Source organism: Magallana gigas, chromosome 10 (assembly GCF_963853765.1).
Source record: "Magallana gigas chromosome 10, xbMagGiga1.1, whole genome shotgun sequence".
NCBI lineage: Eukaryota > Metazoa > Mollusca > Bivalvia > Ostreida > Ostreidae > Magallana > Magallana gigas.
This window is the reverse complement of record NC_088862.1, coordinates 9851756-9871865: the sequence shown is the minus strand read 5'-3', so window position 1 is coordinate 9871865 and position 20110 is coordinate 9851756. Positions and strand designations below refer to the sequence as shown.

Here is a 20110-nt window from a genome sequence, read left to right as displayed (position 1 = left end):
CACAAGTTTAAGTTTTTCTGGCCTAATAGTTTTTGAAAGAAGATTTTTAAAGATCTACTCTATACATTCTTATGTAAATCCATTCCCCCATTGTGGCCCCACCCTACCCCCGGCGACCATGATTTGAACAAACTTGAATCAACACCACCTCGCAGAAATGGTAAGGCGTCCCGATGCTAAAATACGGCTGGAAAACGATATTATTTGAATCATCGCAAAAATACTTTGACCGGGAGTATTTCTTAAAATCTATGTTACATTTATTGACATCGATGTTAAACATATTTGATGCATTGTTGTGACGTCATATGTACTTTGTAATCACGTGACGGGCAAATCCTAATATTGCAAATGATCTAATTAAATCGCATCAGCGCAGGTGATTAATGACATTAAATCATACATATTTTAAGAATAATCTTTTTGTTCTGGATTAAGTTTGCACACTTGTTTCCATACTTTATTAGTAAAAAGCTACAAAAGACAAATGAATTGTTGTTACAATACACATACATTTAAAGACATAATAACAATGACAATAATGCGGCTTCATAGATTTACGTATATAAATGTATTAATGACTCAAACTGCTTTCAATATATTTAATTTCATCAGCAACCACGTGTTAAGCAAACCCTTCCCAAATAACTACACTGACATTTACTTATACGTAGTAAATCTGCCAAGAACTCACACTGCATGAGAAAATACAGCCTTATATTGTATGCTTATACAATAAAACAATTGCATGCTATGCCAAACATGAATCTGCGCACTATGCAGAAAGTAGGTCATGTCAGCCGATATACATCAGGGAGAAATACAGAACTATCATGAAAATGCAAGCTTATACAATCTAGAATTTAGCTCAAAACTCTGGAAAGATACATATACAATGCAATAAACATGTACTTACACTATGGCACTGCACAATTCACACAAAACTAGAAATTGCTCTGTAGCAAAACAGCTCGGCTCCGGCCAACATGTGAAACTCAAAATGTTTACTCAATAACTCGTGCGCAGAATGTTTTTTAAACATCACACTTCCCGCCTAATATCCCAAGGATATTAAAATCATACAAAATCTTAAAATTATATGACAAGAAATCTAACAAGTACATGAGCAAACTAAAGCACACTAATAAATTGAATTAGTTCAGTCAATCAGTAGCACCAATTCCGTTATTGGTCGAATATATCTTGTAACCTTGTCATCTCTGACCATGCAAACCTCAACTGTTCCCATCACTGCTACTTCCGAAAGTCTTCACAATCAAACCCATGTGCCACTGTCCACGGTGTGACTCCTTGTCACGTAACAGGACCACGTCGCCTTCTTTCACGTCAGGACGTTCCTCACACCATTTCCTTCTTACCTGGAGATTCTGCAAGTATCCCTCTTTCCAACGCTTCCAAAAGGTATCAGAAAGATTTCCTTCATGTCACCAGAAGTCTCTGGAGGAATGTCTGTGAAACCTTTCTGGGTAAATAGCATTGAAGGACTGATGACATACGGACTGTCAGGGTCACATGACAGCGAACAAATAGGTCGGGAGTTCACAATTGCGCACACTTCACACATGAATGTACACAAGACTTCATGGAACAACTGTTTCGCGTTAGGGTTCAACAGGGTTCGCGTCAAGTATCTTACGTGAGATCCCAATCATTCTCTCCCATGATTCTCCTCTGTGTGACGCATGGGGTGGATTAAAAATCCATGTTATCCTGTTGTTGCGAAGGTAATCCCTGATTGGTCCTTTCCCTGTATAGACAGAATCTGCTTGAATCGCGTCCAGAGCACCTAGGAAGTTGGTCCCTCGGTCAGAACGTATCTCTTTCACAGGACCACGTAAAGACACAAAACGTCGCAGTGCGTTTATGAATGACGAAGCTCTCATCTCTTTTATGACTTCTATGTGGATGGCTCTTGAAGTCAAACATGTAAAAAGTACCGCCCATCGATTGCTATGAGATAATTCTCCTTGGGTCTTGCGCGCAGCTACAGTCCACGGGCCGAACACATCGACACCTATAGCTGAGAAAGGAGGACCAGGCGTCAGTCTGTCTACAGGTAAGTCACTCATACGCTGGTGTTCCAATTTTCTTCGGAGTTTCCTGCAGGTAACGCACTTGTGTATTACTGAGTTTGCAAGTGTCTTACAGCCAGTGATCCAAAACCCATTGGACCTCACTGCACCTTCTGATATAAGTCTTCCTTGGTGATAAACTTTGCTGTGGAAATGGGACACAAGAAGTCTTGCAACATGAGATTTTCCAGTAATGATTACTAGGTTCTTCTCATCAACAGGAAGGTTAGATTGGCTGAGACGTCCGCCAACACGTACTATGCCCTGCTTGTCCATTAATGGGCTCAAGGTCACAATGCTGCTTGAGGGTGGTACAGGTTTACCGTTCTTTAAGGACATGATTTCTTCCTTGTAAAAGAAGGTTGTACTTCCTGAAGGATGAAATGCTCAGCTTCTTGCATGACCTCAACATCAAACATTGGTGAATCTGTAGCTCTTCTTTTCAATCTGCAAATCTCCTTCAGATTATAAACAGCACACACCAAACTTTTCCAAGTTGAAAAGTGTTCAAATCTTGCCACAAATGGTGTGCATATTTCTGTTTTCTTCACATTCACTTCCGGACGAACATCCTTGTCTTCTTCAGGAGAGACCAAAGGAAAGGTAAGAACTTCATCTTTACTATGAGTAGAAGTGGTCCTCTAAGCCAGACACTCTCTGCTAGCTCTTCTACCGATGTCAAACATCTAGTCCCTATGTCTGCTGGATTCTGCGCAGTTGGTACATATTTCCACTGTAGAGGTTTAGAGCATCTGTGGATGACGCCCACTCGGTTTGAAACATAGTTGTAAAATCTGCGAGTTTGGTTGTTCAGGTAACCTAGTACTACCTTACTATTTGTGTAGTACGTCGCTGCATCTGGTTCAATATCCAAGTGTTTGAACACTGTCTGAGCCAACTCATTGCCTAGGACCGCTGCACAAAGTTCAAGACGTGGGATAGTTGTAGTATGAAGTGGGGCTATCTTAGACTTCCCAATAACGAATCCAACATGGACATCACCAGAGTTGCTGATTGTACGAAGGTACACCACTGCTGAGATGGCTTTCTCAGAGGCATCTGAGAATACATGTATTTCCCTCATGTGAGAACAGCTCAAGGAAATCTGTGTAAACATTCTTGGAATGTGCAAGTCCTCCAGAGCTGAGGGAGTCCTTCCATCTTGTCTAATCTTCCTCTCGCTCACTAGGTAAGGGATCATCCCAACTACTGTTGCACTCGCCCACTCCTCTATACAAAATTCTGCCATGTATCACTATGGGTGCAATAAAACCCAAAGGGTCTAATAAGCTGTTGACAACAGAAAGAAGCTCTCGCTTTGTGAAGGGTTTTTTACAGAATGCGTATATTGTATGTGCAGCTGTCCGAGTTTATGTCCCACGACAGGTCTAGGCTGTGCTGGACAGGCAAATCATCGGATCCAATGTCCAGGGACATTAAATTCTTTTCCAGGTCCTCAGACGGAAAAGCTTCCATGACCTCCACATCGTTAGACACAATCTTATGGAGTCTGATTCTCGCATTCTTCAACGCACCTTGAGTCTTCCTTAGCAAACTAATGGCTTCTGCACTAGAGGGCAATGAGATAAGGCCATCATCCACATAAAAGTTCTTCATCACGTAGTTCTTCACATCACTGTCTTCATTCTCTACTGTTTTCCGTAGACCATAGGTGGCCACTGCCGGTGAAGGTGTGTTCCCGAACACGTGAACCTTCATTCTATATTCGAGAAGTTCTTTCTCCGAGTCATTATTCTTGTACCAGAAGAATCTTAAAAAGTCTCTGTCCTCTTCCCTAACAATGAATGAGTAGAACATCTGCTGGATGTCCGCAATGATGGCTACTTTGTCCATACGGAAACGTAACAGTACACCAAGCAAGTCATTTGTTAGATTAGGTCCTGACAATAAGACACTACTGAGAGACAGACCTTCAAAGCTCACTGATGAGTCGAAAACACCACGTATCTTGTCCGGTTTTCTTGGATGATACACTCCAAACAGAGGTAAAAACCAGCACTCGTTTCCTGGAGGGACAGGTGGTGCAACCTTTAATGCATCACTGTCTGTTATGGATTTCATGAATGTGATCATGTGCTCCTTCTTTATCGGGTTACGCTTTAGATCCCTGTCTAGCATCTGTGCACGCTTCAATGCTTGACTTCTGTTGTTCGTTAACTGAGGTATAGGATGCTTGAAAGGAAGTGGAGCTTTCCATCTCCCGTCTTCATCTTTCACAAATCCGTTGTCCATGACACTGAGGAAATTACGATCTTCGACAGAGATCCCAACTTCGTCATCATCCTTGTTTCGTTCGAAAATGTTGTGCCCAACATCATGTCGGCAGAATGCGACATCCTTCTTTAGATGGAAACTATTAGGACGGGGTTGGAAAATGGACTGCCGTTTACAGGTAACTACATTTGTCTTTAACACATTAACAGTTGATGGTTTGTGCGACTTACACTGCTGGCTCTAAAAAGTACTGAAAGTGCCATTTTTTACTGATAATTTCTTATATTTACTGATATGTACTGTTAGTGCTGAGAATTGCTGATATTTACTGATAATTTTACTGCTGTTACTGATAATTGCTGTTGGTTCTGATATTTACTGATGCTTTTGCTGTGAGCTCTGATAATTACTGATATTTACTGAGGTTTACTGTTGGTACTGAGAATTGCTGATAATTACTGAGAATTACAGGCAGGGGATTTTTAAGAGATTAATTTTAATTACTGTAACATGCAAATTATATTTATTTAAAATTATCGGTAAACAAATACCGGGCATTTTTTAAAAAAAAATATGTAAGATCTAACTAGAGTTTAATCAACAGTAACTTCTTTTTTACAACCACAAAAATTAGATTTGATTATTCTTCTTATAATCTGCTTATTTATTTCAATGCATATTTTTTCTGTTTGTTCTTGTTCTAAGTTTTATTTTAGCTGATTAACACAATTCAGCACATAAATAAATGAATGTAGAAATTGCAGAATTGCTATATATCCCATCCCCGTGCGCCAATCCACTCGATACTACAGTGTTACATTGTATATATAGAACAATCCATAGTAAAAAAAAAATTATAAAGATTTTAACCACTTTATGTAATTGATAAACATCTATTTAATGATTCTAAATTATGAGCGATCAACTCTTTAATTGAACCGTGTTAAATATTTATAATTATAAACTTAAGATGTTTTTATCCCGGCCATAATCACTAATTTTGTTTTCAAAATAAAATCAAACACTTTTGTTTCACATTGTATTTCCCGGCCATTTATATTTGTTTATTCTGAGGTTGCAAGACATATGCACAGGTGGTCAATTTTCACACCTTGCCACGGTCACTCTGTCGTGTATATATTCTGAGCACTGTCTGTTAGTTCTGAGGGTTTTCTTGATCCCAGACATACAAAAGAATCTTTTCAGCGACTGCCAGACATATACACAGGTGGTCAATTTTCACACCTTGCCGTGGTCACCCTGTCGTGTGTATAGTCTGGGTGCTCTCTGTTAGTTCTGAGGTTTTTCTTAATCCCAGACATACAAAATATTTTTTCTGCTTGCTTTTAGGCGTGGAGATGAAATATCTAAGCGTTCATAGATTAAGGAAAATCAGTTAAATTGTGTGTCTTATTTTCAAAGTTATATAGCCACTGGTCATATAACCGCATACAAGTGCATGAATAAAGTATTAATGAGAGAGAGAGAGAGAGAGAGAGAGAGAGAGAGAGAGAATTAAAGCATGATAAGCCGTAACACTTTTTCACTATATTAAGCTGGTGTCCTTTGTAGTCTTAGAAAAGTTTACACTCGAAATCTGTGTTTGAAATGGCGGTTGTGATGCTGAAATAGAAATTTATCGTGCTAATGCCGTTATGCCATTTTGACTCGGAAACTGAAATTTTAGGACTAGATTATATATGCGAGCAAGAGAGAGAGAGCAGGGTGGGCAGATTTACAATAATAGAACTAGATCATGACATCATTACTTAGCCGTGCAACAGAAGATATATTACATATGTATTAAAAGAGAAAGAGTGAAAGGTTGGACAATAAAAATTATTCTTCGCCGATTGTTACCTATTTTGATTACAGCAAATGGTAGGATAGAGAGAGAGAGATTATTTATCTAACTTTTTTGAATCAATTGAATGCGGAACAAATAATATGATGAATATGAAAATCATTCTAATACGTTATTTATATTGTTGTAAATAAAAATAATACTTTTCTCTTTGAATAAATATTCTCAAGATCATGGATTCCTGTATACGGATATTACGTAATGTCATACACAAGGTGCCAGACTGACAATTTACAAGGTTGAATTGCGACATTCAAACCTCTTGATCTGCTGAAAGTATGTATACTATACACAGATAGTGCCTCGCTAATCTTTCTGTGAAGTAAAACCTCAAAGACATTATAAAGTCCTGACCGGGTATCTCTCTATTTTGAAAAGAAAAATAATCATGTTAAGAATTGTGGGGTTTTTCATTGTTGAAAAAAAAATGTCCACCGCATTTAGAAATTAAAATTATTGTGGAGTCTGCCTTAAGTTTAAGTACCAATTTTTGACCGGCTTTCTAATATTGTCTAAAATGTGATCTGTGAGTTCCCGAAGTTCAAAAGAAGCTGACTATCAAATAAATAAAAACTTAAGAATATATAATTAAATAAATTGTGTTAAATCTGAAATATGTGTTATTTAATAATTAAAAGACAATGTTTTGGGCCTTAAACTATTCTCAGTAATTATTAGCAATTCTCAGTACCAACAGTAAATCTCAGTAAATAACAGTACTTATCAGAGCTCACAGCAAAAGCATCAGTAAATATCAGAACCAACAGCATTTATCAGTAACAGCAGTAAAATTATCAGTTAATATCAGCAATTCTCAGCACTAACAGTACAATATCAGTAAATATCAGAAATTATCAGTAAAAAATGGCACTTTCAGTACTTTTTAGAGCCAGTAGTGTTACTGAGACAAAAGTCTCCAATGACTACCCATCCTAGTTTTAGCTGTAATGCAAAGGGCGAGTTCTTAGGTCCAAGTTTCTGATCCAACACATAATGGGCCTCAAGTAGGTCAAAATGTTGTTGGAACATTCCACAAAATCATCGAAATAATGCACATTTTTCCTAATTAAAAGCGATTTACAAAACATTGGGGTGAATCCGTAGGTTTCAAAAGCACGATTCACATTGGTACTTATGTTCTCTACCAATTTTACGTAAACTATTCTAAAATTGTGTTGATCTTTAACCTGCGCCAAGCTGGTTTTTACATGCATTAAAATTTATTCATTCAGTTGTTTACACTTAGCAGGGAGAGTATCCAAACCACTAGTTTATAAATAGTCTTTTATTTAAAACGAAGCTTTAAAACTGCCGATTACTATAGTATCTGATACTGGTTTTTAATATGAATTAATTCTGTACGTCTAGCATTAACGGCAGCATCTATGTAAAGGAAACATGCGGTATTATACTGGTTTGATATTGCGTGGACCCTGAGGTCCACGCAGAAAATATATAAGCGAGGTTAAACCGGGTGCTATGGGGAAAATTCAGCATGCGCATGAGCTAGCCTGGTTCCTGTGCGTAATGGGTATCGGGATCGGGATTCCATGCCATATGCACATATAAGTTCAAAGGCGCTGTAATTGTAAAGTTGTCGGTAAACATTGCAGGAACAAAGTATTCCTTTTAAAGAAATGATTGGCATGTGATAAACTGTCAGTATTTTGAAATAAGGTAATGTTATGCCGAAACTACAGCATGCATCAAATAGCATAATTTATAATGTTTTTTTTTGTTTTCCGAATACACATGTAGCTTTACTTTTATAGAAGGCGAGGCTAGAGTACTTCCCAAATTAAAATTATTTAAGCATTTAAGTATGATTGAATAATTATGTGACTTTATATAATAGATGATTGAATAATTATGTCACTGTATAAAAGTTTAAATCTCAAGAAAGATGCATCAAAATATGAAATTGATTAACACATTTATAGTATAGCTATCACTGGTATATGTTGCCTTTTGCCACCAGCATAACTTTGTTTTAGGATATTGTAACACATTACGTAAAATTATATTCAATAATTAAACGTAATACTACAATTAAAATGTAATTGAATTATGTCACAATGATGCATTTTGATATTATGATGATGTTTTCATAATAAATTCTCGAATGGTAACTGATAATAGTATACAATTTTATTAAATAACTGTACTGAGAAACCGAAATCGAAAGTTGATTACGCATTATCGTCAAACAAATTTGTGGGGTCTGAGAAGCCCATATATTTAAATAAATGTATACATACATTAAAGGGTACTTGCAGTTATGGTCAACTTCTGATGTTATTGAAATCTGAAATTTTTACTGCGCTTGCTACAGTACTTTTCGAGATACTTGGGAAACCCTGATTTCACACCTGAACGATGTTCTACACTCCCTAATTTCTTCCAAGAATTCCTATGTAGACAAGCGGAATTGCATTTTCATCCGTGGGATGACTAATTAGTTAATATATACATTACAAACACTTTTTTCACATTGATTGAAATAGTATGGTTAGCTAGAGTCTCATATATACATGCATCTTAATGAAACCCTTTTTTCTGTATAGTTATGAATAAAAAAAATTATTTAATTTTAAAAACTGACATTGGTAAAAGCTCTTCTTAAAATGTTTCATAGTTATCTAAGTAAACTTTCTTGACCACGAAGGCATTAAGTTATCTAGAGCAAATTTTCTTGACCATCAAGCTCAAGACATCAAGTTTTCTAAAATAATCTCTCTTGACCACGAAGAAGTTAAGTTATCTAAAATAAAATGCTTGACCACGGAGGACATTAAGTGATCTGAAATAAACTTCCTTGATCGTCATGACATTAAAACTTACAATCACGTTTTAAATATTATTTGTCTGAAGCAATGAGCTTAGACGAAACAAATTTTATATTTAAACCATCGTTTCACAAATATTTTGATCGATATATGATTTCATTTTACTGGTACATGTATATAAAAGAAGCTCTGAGTAGTTTGTCCTGCTTGAGAAGCAAACAGAAATATGGTTGGTAATGTAAACGGAGACATTGCCATGGGCACTGTGAAAAAGACATATTCTGGTCAAAATGTCAAACGCCCCTCTTTTAATATTCTATTATTTTTATCCATAATTGATTTCCGTATGAAGGGGTTCTGACTTCTGAGGTTTGCTTGACGTATGACCATCACCTCCATTTTTCGATAGACATTATATAAACAAAACAAGACATGTTGATATATGTTGTCTTTTGCCACCAGCGTGACTTTGTTTTAGGATATTGTAACACATTACGTAAAATTATATTAAATAATATTACGTAAATGTAATAATACAATTGAAATGTAATTGAATTATGTCACAATTATGCATTTTGATATTATAATGATGTTCTTATAATAAATTATCGAATGGTAAATAATAACAATCTACAATTTTATTCAAAAAACTGTATTGAGAAACCGAAACCAAAAGTTAATTACGCATTATTGTCAAACAAAATCTTTTTGGTCTAAACACCCTAATATATAAAATAAATGTATATATACATTAAAGGGTACCTGCACTGTCGGTCAACTTTTGATGTTATGGCGTTCTATGTGGAAAAGATCATCCTGAAAATCTAATGCGATCGCTACAGTACTTTTCGAGATATTTGGGAAAACCTATTTCACACCTGAACGATTTTCTACACTCTCTAATTTTTTCCAAGAATTCCTATGTACACAAGCGAAATTGAATTTTCATCCTTGGGCTGACTAATCAGTTAAGATATACATTACAAACACTTTTTTTAAATTGATTGAAATGGTATGATTAGGGTCTCATATATAACATGAATTTTTATAAGACCGTTTTGTTTTATTTCTGTATATTTATGATTCAAAAACATTTCATTTTTACAATTGGCATTTGAAAAAAAAAAAACGTTACAATGAGACTGGCTCAGCTCTCTCCAGTACCCAGTACTTTAAACTTAATTACGTTACCGCAAGTGCGCTGTGGAGAAAACGTAATAATCAGCATGGGTCAAAAAGGGTTTTAAGACCAAGAAATCTTGCATTTAGTGTTAACTAATACACACATGCAGATTACTTGAGATATAAAATAATTTTGTTTAACAATGTCTTTTTAATTACTGTTCATTAAAATGTTTTACAATTCACCTAAAATAAGAATCTTTACTGAATCAAAAAAAAAGATAACTAAACATCAATTAATACCTTCAAAAGACGTCAATGTTTCCAGTTTAAAAAAGATGTTATACGCAGAAATGTAATTAGAGTATTCAAGAGTACCGATTCGCCATGACAACAGAGGGACAATATGACAAGACTTAGAGAGTCTACCAAATAGCAGACACTACCTTCACTGTGTGTGCCTTTCTGTATCTCGTGTAGGTGTTGAAATTCTCTGTGTTCACTGTTCCACATGATGGAAAGAGTAATACAATATGGCTGACGAGTTAGACGACCTTTTAAAGGAATTAATATTTTTATCAAAAGGTGTCCAAAAATCCCATTCAATTTGGTGTTTGCATCAAAAAGCATTGTAAATTAATTTCAAAATATCTTAAATATTATAATCACTATGATCATCTTCGTATATTAGATATAAAATCGATCAATACCAAAAGTATGCTTTTAACAAACCATCGATTTGCAATTCCATTGTGCATTTAAAAAAATCTTAATTTGCTTAACATTTATAAATGCTCTATTATTACATGTACTTTGAAATACTATTGATAGGGTAATTAAAGGGATCGTTAAATTTTCAAAATTATATATGCTCAGAAATAAGTTGTATATCACATTTTTACTAAAATACAATGATGAATGGCATGATGTGTCAATTAACCAAAAACACTATTATTTTTGTCCGTCATATTTGATACAGTTCTAAAAACAAATGCATAATAGTTTTCACAAAAATTTAAAATGTCCTACTAGTGTTAGATGTAAAAATTAATAGGTAAGTAAAGGAGATTTAAAGTGTTTTCGAAATTCTAATGAGCAGATCTAGTTCTGCTTAAGTAATGTGCTTTATTTACGATTTAGTTTTCCCCACACGTAATTTACATGTACCATTGTTGCATATACGGCATTCGACCTGAACAAATGGGTAACATATCAAATTAATAATTGATATTCTTGCCTACAAAACTTTGAAAGAAAATTTGACAATTTAAAAAATCGTACAGGGATGATGTCAACATTATTTGCACCTGCAAGCATTAACAAGAAACCAGGATGTGGATTATATTTTACTTTTTTTCTAAGGAGGAGAGTTGAATTTCATTCATCTTATTATCATAACTGAAAACTGGAAAATCAAGACATCTCTATCATGAAGTATGAAGTGCTTTCTTACATGTCCTGAACATTTGCCAGTGAACAAAATGTAAATGACTCCCGTAGATCAATGACCAAAGAGGGGGCATTTTTCGACACAGAAAAATGCTCTCCTTTTATTTCACGACTTTGACCTCTTTGACGAACAAACGAACAATATTGACCCTTTTGCTTAAAGAAAAAATGCCGTTACAATTAACCTCAGCACAACTGTCGTAAAAATTGATATTATAGTTGAATAATAATAACCTTGTAATTTTTAAAAGGATGCTATATTGTATCATTTTGCAACATAATATTACATGATACATTTTAAAATTGTATCGAATATTCATTCAGTCCTCATATCGTATGAAACATTTTTATTATTTAATATGTAAGAGATGTCTCTAGAAGTTATAAGATTAAGACAAATCTTAAGATAACCCTATGATAGGACAATTTTGTGAAACATCATTGATAAGATCATATGACAAGTTTTGGTTTTAAGATAGATCTTAGTAACGAGCGACGAGGAGGTCATCCGTTACAGGTTCAAGTCAAGAAAGGATTTGAATCAGTCTTCATAAAACCACCCACTTTTCCTTACACTGGTCAGGGTCTGACGGCATTGATCATTTTCAACTATCTAAACTTCAGACCAACCAGGGTTTAGAGAATCAATTTAAACTCTTTAAATGGGGACAACAAATTAATGGATGCCTATTTTCTATGTATTAATGTACCCCCAGACTGAAAAGTAAAAAAGAGTTGGCACAGTCTGAGCAACTTGTGATCCCCTAGATATTAATGATCAGAGTTTTGGATATTTCGCCTCTTAAAACCCTTTATTACATAACATATGCTTTAGGTATGATACTGTATAAATGAACAGCTGTAAATGAACATTTTTGCTTCTATAATAGATAACAAAGTATTGTTCAGTAATGAGTTATTGTAAAAAGACTTAAGAGTCCTTTCGGCCCCTAATCTGAAGGGTAAGTTCATTTTGCATGATATAAAATAAAAGATATCATAAATATAAACATATTTTGCTCAATAAGAAATGTTGATTGTTCTACAGATGAACAACTGGATTTTAGGGGCTGAACCTTGAACTCCTTACCGGGGCCACCATCAAAAATACTTAAAGGTAGCATATTGTATAAAACATTAAGAACAATTTTTGTTCTACATGTACATTTTTCTTTTTCTAGATATTAATGATCAAAGTTGTGGACTTCTAGCTTCTCGACTCTTAAAACCCCGTAGTTCGTAACATATAATTAAGGTATAATATTGTATTGATAAATATATCATTAATAACAAATTAATGCTCAGTAAAGAGTTAATAAAAATGACTTTAGAGCCATCTTGGTCCTTCATGTGAGGGGTCAGCCCCTATTTTATGATATTAAATAAAAAATCTCATAAATATAAACATATTTTGTCCTGCAAGTGTTTAAGAATTGTTGATCGTTCTAGAGGTATCTGAACACCTGTGTTTTAAGCGCCGACCCTTTTACTCTTTACTGAGGCCACCAATAAAAATACTTAAGGTATCACATTGTTTAGAACATTATGGTTAGCAACTTTTGTTCTACCTTATTTTTTTTTTAAATGTCTTTCCTTTCCTATATATAAATGATCAAAGTTTATAACTTTTTTTATAATTTATGACAAATGTTGTTCCTGCTGATGATGAATGGAACTATATTTTTGAGCGCAATTGTGTAAAGAGTACCTGACTTTAGTAATATGTCTTGAATAGATAGTAAGCACTGATCGAATATAAGAAATAAAAATGATTGGCTAATGAGACAGATGTGTTCACAGCTAAATGATTTTTTTTCTTCACAAAAGCCAGCAGTTCAGAGAAGATTACTGGATGATCTTTTATTACAATTTTGTACATACATAATGAAAAAAATAACCAATAAATGATAAAAAGACATTAATCATACAAATAATTTATTCAGAGAAGTAACAACCTTGCAGAAAGTTTACATAACTTAACTAATCTTTTTTAAGGCACGAAGTACATGTACTATAGAAAAGAAAACACGTTCGATGTTTTATGTATTTAAACTGTGGGGAAATACATTGACACTGTCATTTTCTACAAAGCTGAATTGTGTATTCTGATTATAAGATTATGAACATAAATGCATGAACATTTATTTAATTTTTTTGGAATGTGATCTAGAGAAAATAATGATACGGAAGTTCTATAGCAAATATAAAAAATCAAAACTTAACATGTTTTTTATAATAATCACATCTTGTCAGTATTTCTGTAGAGTATTATAGTATGTATAAGGTAAATTACATAACAGAACTTTGGCTTTCTAATTAATAGGAATAGTTCCAGTTGCAAGTACACGTAAAAGTACCTAGCACCCATTTTACACTAAAGTTCACATTTTTTTAATTCTATCTACACTAGGTTTTAAAAAAAATTTAAACGTTAGTGCTTTGAGAAAATATAATCTGAGTTTCTGAATTTATATAACATAACAAAATATACTTGATTAAGTTCATATGTAACTGAATAATATGCCTCTTTAATAAAAGAAAAATACTATATTATACCATCGTCCATGTTTCTATCATATAACCTATATTAATTTTTTCAACCAGTGTCTACGCTGCTCTTTTTCTTTGCCAGTTTGAAAGACAATATTAACAACGTGTTGAATTGAAAAGAGCATGTTATTAAAAATGCCAATATAAATGTAGCGGTATTGTCCGCTATCAAACTGTATGCTACACCTGTTACAATGAAAATTAAACAACCAAATTAATACAGAATCATGAATATAAAAAATGTACATACACAATAAAAACACATGACTAAGGAATGGACAAAAAGATGAGACTACTATATCTATATTAAGAACAGGCCACAAATTTGTCCAGAACCATGTTACCGTCGCGTTCAAGGGGGCCATGCAAAACACCAACTAGTAAGCTTCAAACTAGATTAGAATCGGATGTTCAAAACCAAATACCAACATGACCAAGTTTGTGTCTTGCCGCAGAAAGCAGAATCTTGCAACTGTCTAATTTTTTTTTCAAAAACAATCAAAGAACAATCAATTTTCTTCACATTAAGTTAGAAATGTCATTATCCTTGTCATAAAATCATCCGGATTCTTAACTTTTTGGGTCAAATTTATGGAGTACAGTACAAGTAATAGGTTTTTGTAAATGTTAAAAGCAGATTGAAACAAGATTGGAAAAAAAAAACTGTTAGAAAATATGTTGCTATCAGTGTCAGAAAATCTCTTATTTGTATTTACTAATTATTGTATTGACAAATGGATTGATTTTCACAATTGTAATAGAACAGTGATCTTTAGATTTTAATAATAAGAAAGCTGTGACATAAATCGAAATTATAAAAAGCTGGCGTTTCCACGGAACGTAGTCATTGGTTGATGGAATATTATCAAAAGTAAACTGTATTGCATAACAGTATATTGCGGTCTAGATCTTTAGCAGATATGTATGCACTCATAAAATGGAGAGTGAGTGTTTGATTCTGTGTCCCTACAGACATTGTTTACTTTAAAAGCTACTCATTCAAATTTTATTTATTTTAAATTTGATAAAATTATAAAAGATATAAAACTCCAAGCTGGTGATAATATTGATAGATACCTACGAAAGTAAATTAAAATGAAAGTAGATACAACCAAAAAGTTTCTAAAGCTTACAATTAACTACTGGTACTTTCTTTGCCGGTCAGACTGAATCAAGTACTATTGTCAGATAGCTTATTAGATTCAGCGGGCCGGGTTCGAATCCTCTGGTCTGTCATACATGTACTTAGTCCTATCCAGTAACCGTAGGTGTCGTGTCAACCCATGAAAATTATAAGGGGAAAAAAACGGACTGAAGTGATCTTCGAAGGAAAAATATCAGTTTTAGGAAGAACGCCTGAAAAGAGCTAAGGAAGTTTGGGTCCGTTTAGCCCGTCATTTTTCTCACACCATTTTTATTATTCCTGATGAAATAATTTAGAAATGACCATAAGAAAACTGAATCAAAGCTTCTAGATTTTTATATATTGTGATAAATATGTTCCCTATTTTGTATGGCAACGAACTATTTTTAAAAAAAAATGCGATGCAAAGAAAACGTTTGTGGGTTTAAATATACCCAATTGCTAGAATTATATTTCTATACTCTGCTCCATACACTCTCATGACAAGGAAAATCAAACAGAGAACATTGCAGGAAGAGAATATCAACGTCAGTCGGTAAGAAAAACCAAACAATGTGCGAAAATAAACTGAATTTGATTTTAGAATAGTTCAATGTTTCATATTTTTACGCTCAAATATAATTATTCTAAATTTTATTCGTATGAATTAAAAGATAGATATGGACAAAGAAAATTAAAACAATTATGACGTTTATTTAAAGAGGAGCACTTACTTACATTCAAGGTATACTGTATCAACAAATGCTGTTTATTGTTTCAATTTGTCTGAAAAAAGAAGATACATCATCCCATTCCAAAATAGTTTGGGGCACGATGAAGTCAAATTCATTGGGGGTTTTTTCGGAGAATGATTTATCGTGTGTATCTTAAATTCAAGCACTAAATGTGCAATTTTCTTCATACTTTCATTTGCTAAACGAATTTAATACTTTTATACATATAACCTTTGTAACTGCATTATCTTGTTTTCGATTTGAAATAGTCGTTTCAACGGATGTTCGATCCACCACTGAATATTTTGTTTAATTTACACTTTTCCTGATGTCTTACAGTGTAATCTGGCTTTTTTTTCCTTAGATGCACAATTAATCATAGAATTCTTATTTCATTCATACAGTATTACATGTAACACACCATAAATGATATTATAATTTTCATTTTGGTTTTGCTATAAACCAGTATTACGAACCGATTAAGAAATACGTTTTGTTTATTTGCTGCATATTCACAAAGTAAAAAGGTTAAATAATTTTAAAGACATTTGTCCTATTCTAAAGATCAAATTCATTGAATTATTTATATTTCTTGTTAATCTAATGTGTAACTTATTTGAACTACCTGAACTAATAATAATACTAGTGCCTCAAGAACGATAATGTTTTCTGTTTAATATCTGATTAGGCTAAACCAGTTTAAAAATCATTAATTTGTTTAAGGTCACAATTGTTTCGATCGAACCCCGCGGCCCAAACAAATGCCTTAATATCGACCATATCATGGCATTTTGTTGATTTTTTTTTTCTTCAAAATGTGTTAACTTTGTCCCAATATTACACACACACCTTTTTAGGTACATATCTTGCTAAATTGCATCACAATATTGCGTAATGTTGAAAATCCGAATCTCAAACCGAGACCGAGCTCCTTTTCCAGCCATTTAACTCCAGCCTTATGATTACCCAGTCAACTAACTAGACTGATACCACATTGCAAGAGGTATCCTTTGGCCTCCATCGAAAAAGAAACCCCTAGAAATTCCCAGGATTCTTTGAATCTAAAACTTTTTTTTCCAAAATAACAAGGCGATTTCTTTGTCCTTGTTGCAAAAGTGTAGCTGCATCAATACCAAAATCGTAATTCTATTGCAAAAAAAACGTTGCGCACGGTTTTGCACTTATAAAACTAACTAAGGAATAGATCCTCTGAAAATGTTTTAGCCAAGACATCCCTTGGACGGTTTACGTTTTTAGATTGCATTGCTTTCCTCTGAATATCTTTCAAACACCCTTATCCTATGTTCTTAGATTGTCTCTAAACCTTCCCGAATCTACTGTGTTAATAAAAGGACTAACAAGGAACAAAACATGTTTGAAACATATAAAGTTAAATAGTAGCTTTTATACTTTGTTTTTTATCCCGCTCTGACATCACCTCGCCGATCTATGGTCGTGTTTTGTACGATTATCTCTTTCGATGTAAAAAAAAAAAAACCAGTAAATCCAGCAGTGATTTTTACATGTCGTTTGTCATATTTCATGTTATTACTGAACTTACACGGTTGCTCGACTTTGAATGTCTTTACTGATTGACTTACATTACACCATCACAAATACTTTCAAATTACTATTAACTTTAATCGCCTATGACCCAGCTCTTGCTGGTCAATCAGCATTACCATAGCCATTCGGCATGTCAACACCAGCTGATCCTGACTCCCGGTTAGATCCGAGCATCCACTCCTTCCACGGCAATACGTCATCAACGCTCCTGTAACTATCTCGGCAGGTTACATAAAAAGAATAGCAGAAGTAGTCAAAAAGGCCATCAAAGACTCCCTCCACGATGACATTTCAAATACGATTGTGGAAAAATTAATCATTAAGAATCCACCTCAACAACTACAAATAGAAAACACGAATCATAGTGGAGAATAAGACGAGCTAGAGCAGTATGGATGACACCCACTAACAATGTTATTTGGTATCGCTGAATCCATTTCCAAGATACCAAGAAGATACCAAGGCCAAAATACTAGAAGCAGGAGCAGTAATTTAACTCTCCCAATTCAGAGTATAAACTTGCAACGCGCTGTTAACCCAAAGGAGACAAAAAGCTAGACCACGCCAAATTATTGCGAGAAGCAACTCAGTCAAGATTAATTTTCGTATTCTCCAAACCACGAAGAATTCTGTAAGTGAAGACATCATAGAGTACAGAGACAGACACTTACAATGTTATTTGGCATCGCTGAATCAATTTCCAAGATACCAAGAAGATACCAAGGCAAAAATACTAGAAGCAGGAGAAGTAATTTAACTCTCCAAATTCAGAGTATAAACTTGCAACGCGCTGTTAACCCAAAGGAGACAAAAAAGCTAGACCACGCCAAATTATTGCGAGAAGCAACTCAGTCAAGATCAATTTTCGTATTCTCCAAACCACGAAGAATTCTGTAAGTGAAGACATCATAGAGTACAGAGACAGACACTTACAATGTTATTTGGCATCGCTGAATCCATTTCCAAGATACCAAGAAGATACCAAGGCCAAAATACTAGAAGCAGGAGCAGTAATTTAACTTTCCCAATTCAGAGTATAAACTTGCAACGCGCTGTAAACCCAAGGAGACAAAAAGCTAGACCGCGCCAAATTATTGCGAGAAGCAACTCGGTCAAGATCAATTTTCGTATTCTCCAAACCACGAAGAATTCGGTAAGTGAAGACATCATAGAGTACAGAGACAGACAGATGTATCTATGCAGGCAGTTGTGTCGTAACGGCAATCTGAAGAAAGCATGGTCATCAAACGGGAAGAGACAACGCTGACAAGGTACGCAAAATATGATTACGCGCGGAATCAGACTCTGTCCCTTTCGGCCACATACTGTCCCCCACAGAGTCGTTGTCGGCGCCATATTCATCTTAATATGTACCAAAATCAAACATCAAGATACATTCAGTTTATGTTACTGAGTTTTGTATACCAATATGTAAACACATATCATTATTGCTTCGTATACGTATATAATATTGGTGATAGCCGTAATGAATACAGTGTATTCTAATTTAATCATGTGTAAAATATAATCTTTCGACAAGTTTCACATTTATACACACCCCGTTTTCATGTTTTGCTCTCAATGATGTTTTTGCATATTTTTTTATTTTTGCAACCTCTTAATACAGATTTGTAGTTCAAAATATATTTATAACCCGACACTCTGTTTCGGTCTTTTTACAATTATCTATATGTCGTGTTTATTATATACCTTCCGTTTGAATCTACTGCAATATAGTAAATAATACACTTTGCACATGCGGTAAACTGGAATCAAACGCGCGTTATATTCTTGAATGCTCTTATAAACCAATGCAAGATTGTTGTAGTTGGATACTGCAAATTTTCTCTGTTAGAATTAATTTTCTCTTATTTAACTCTGTTGGGATGAAAATCTTTCTTTGGTTTGAACATATTTTATTGTATATATAATATACAAAGGGTTCGAACACAAGTTCTTGCAACTTACTAGGTTCTCACCCAAAAGAGAATCTTTCTTTAGCAAACAATGAAACGTTTCTTAAAGCTATTTAAGAATTCATTTCAGCATCAAAACCCTTTCTTCCATAGCGCATTTTTTATAATCACTGTTACGTAAGCCTTTAATTTTTCCTAAATTGTAGTGTTCTTAAAAAGACTATTCATCTTGGGCACATTACAGTCAGTTAAAGCATATCTTTTACAATATACATCATAACATAGCATAGCATTGAAATCTCAAAGCATAGCAGTTCAATCTTATACCATAGCATTGGAATCTCATACCATAGCATACAATCTCATAGAATCTCATTCGTCATAGCATGCCATAGTATACCAAATCATAGCATATAAGATGATTTTAACTCGGTTTAAAATGATTTTATTTGGAAGAATAAATGTTCACATTGCAGATGGCATACCCTTCATTTCAATTTCTCATAGCATGGCATACAGATTTCATAGCATTGCATTGAAATCTCATACTATATCATTAAAATCGCATACCATAGCATAGCATAAAATTGTGAAAGATATGCCTGAAATGACTGTGATTATTTAAAGTTTGTGAATTTCATCTAAGGAAAGGATTAATAGAAGTGTTTACTT

At 34.1% G+C, this 20110-nt stretch overlaps 4 protein-coding genes across 5 annotated transcripts in view; all 4 read right to left on the bottom strand.

Annotated features, from left to right (window-relative positions):
* The window catches only part of LOC117684039 (uncharacterized), a 168959-nt gene extending 159077 nt beyond the window's left edge, over nucleotides 1–9882 (bottom strand). The window contains exon 1 of one of the 2 annotated variants that reach the window (XM_066074216.1): nucleotides 9741–9882. The gene's annotated coding sequence lies outside the window, so the exon portion shown is untranslated. Of the gene's footprint in view, nucleotides 1–916; nucleotides 1037–9740 lie in introns of those variants that run through there. The other variant, XM_066074215.1, reaches the window with a different exon arrangement.
* On the bottom strand, nucleotides 1236–2432 carry LOC136272267 (uncharacterized). The gene is made up of 2 exons (XM_066073593.1): nucleotides 1658–2432; nucleotides 1236–1438 (listed from the first exon to the last, which is right to left on the bottom strand). The coding sequence occupies exons 1-2, from the start codon at nucleotides 2430–2432 to the stop codon at nucleotides 1236–1238; spliced, it is 978 nt and encodes a 325-aa protein (XP_065929665.1).
* On the bottom strand, nucleotides 2647–3342 carry LOC136272265 (uncharacterized). The gene has a single exon (XM_066073565.1). The coding sequence runs from the start codon at nucleotides 3340–3342 to the stop codon at nucleotides 2647–2649; it is 696 nt and encodes a 231-aa protein (XP_065929637.1).
* LOC136272264 (uncharacterized) lies at nucleotides 3426–4346 on the bottom strand. Its single transcript, XM_066073564.1, has one exon. The coding sequence runs from the start codon at nucleotides 4344–4346 to the stop codon at nucleotides 3426–3428; it is 921 nt and encodes a 306-aa protein (XP_065929636.1).
* Nucleotides 9883–20110: the final 10228 nt, after the last annotated feature.

Coding starts and splice junctions, on each gene's coding strand:
- LOC136272267 (XM_066073593.1), bottom strand. CDS start 2,432: ATGTCCTTAAAGAACGGTAAACCTGTACCACCCTCAAGCAGCATTGTG. Junction 1,439..1,657: donor GAGAATGATTGGGATCTCAC/GTAAGATACTTG, acceptor GGTGACATGAAG/GAAATCTTTCTGATACCTTT.
- LOC136272264 (XM_066073564.1), bottom strand. CDS start 4,346: ATGGACAACGGATTTGTGAAAGATGAAGACGGGAGATGGAAAGCTCCA.
- LOC136272265 (XM_066073565.1), bottom strand. CDS start 3,342: ATGGCAGAATTTTGTATAGAGGAGTGGGCGAGTGCAACAGTAGTTGGG.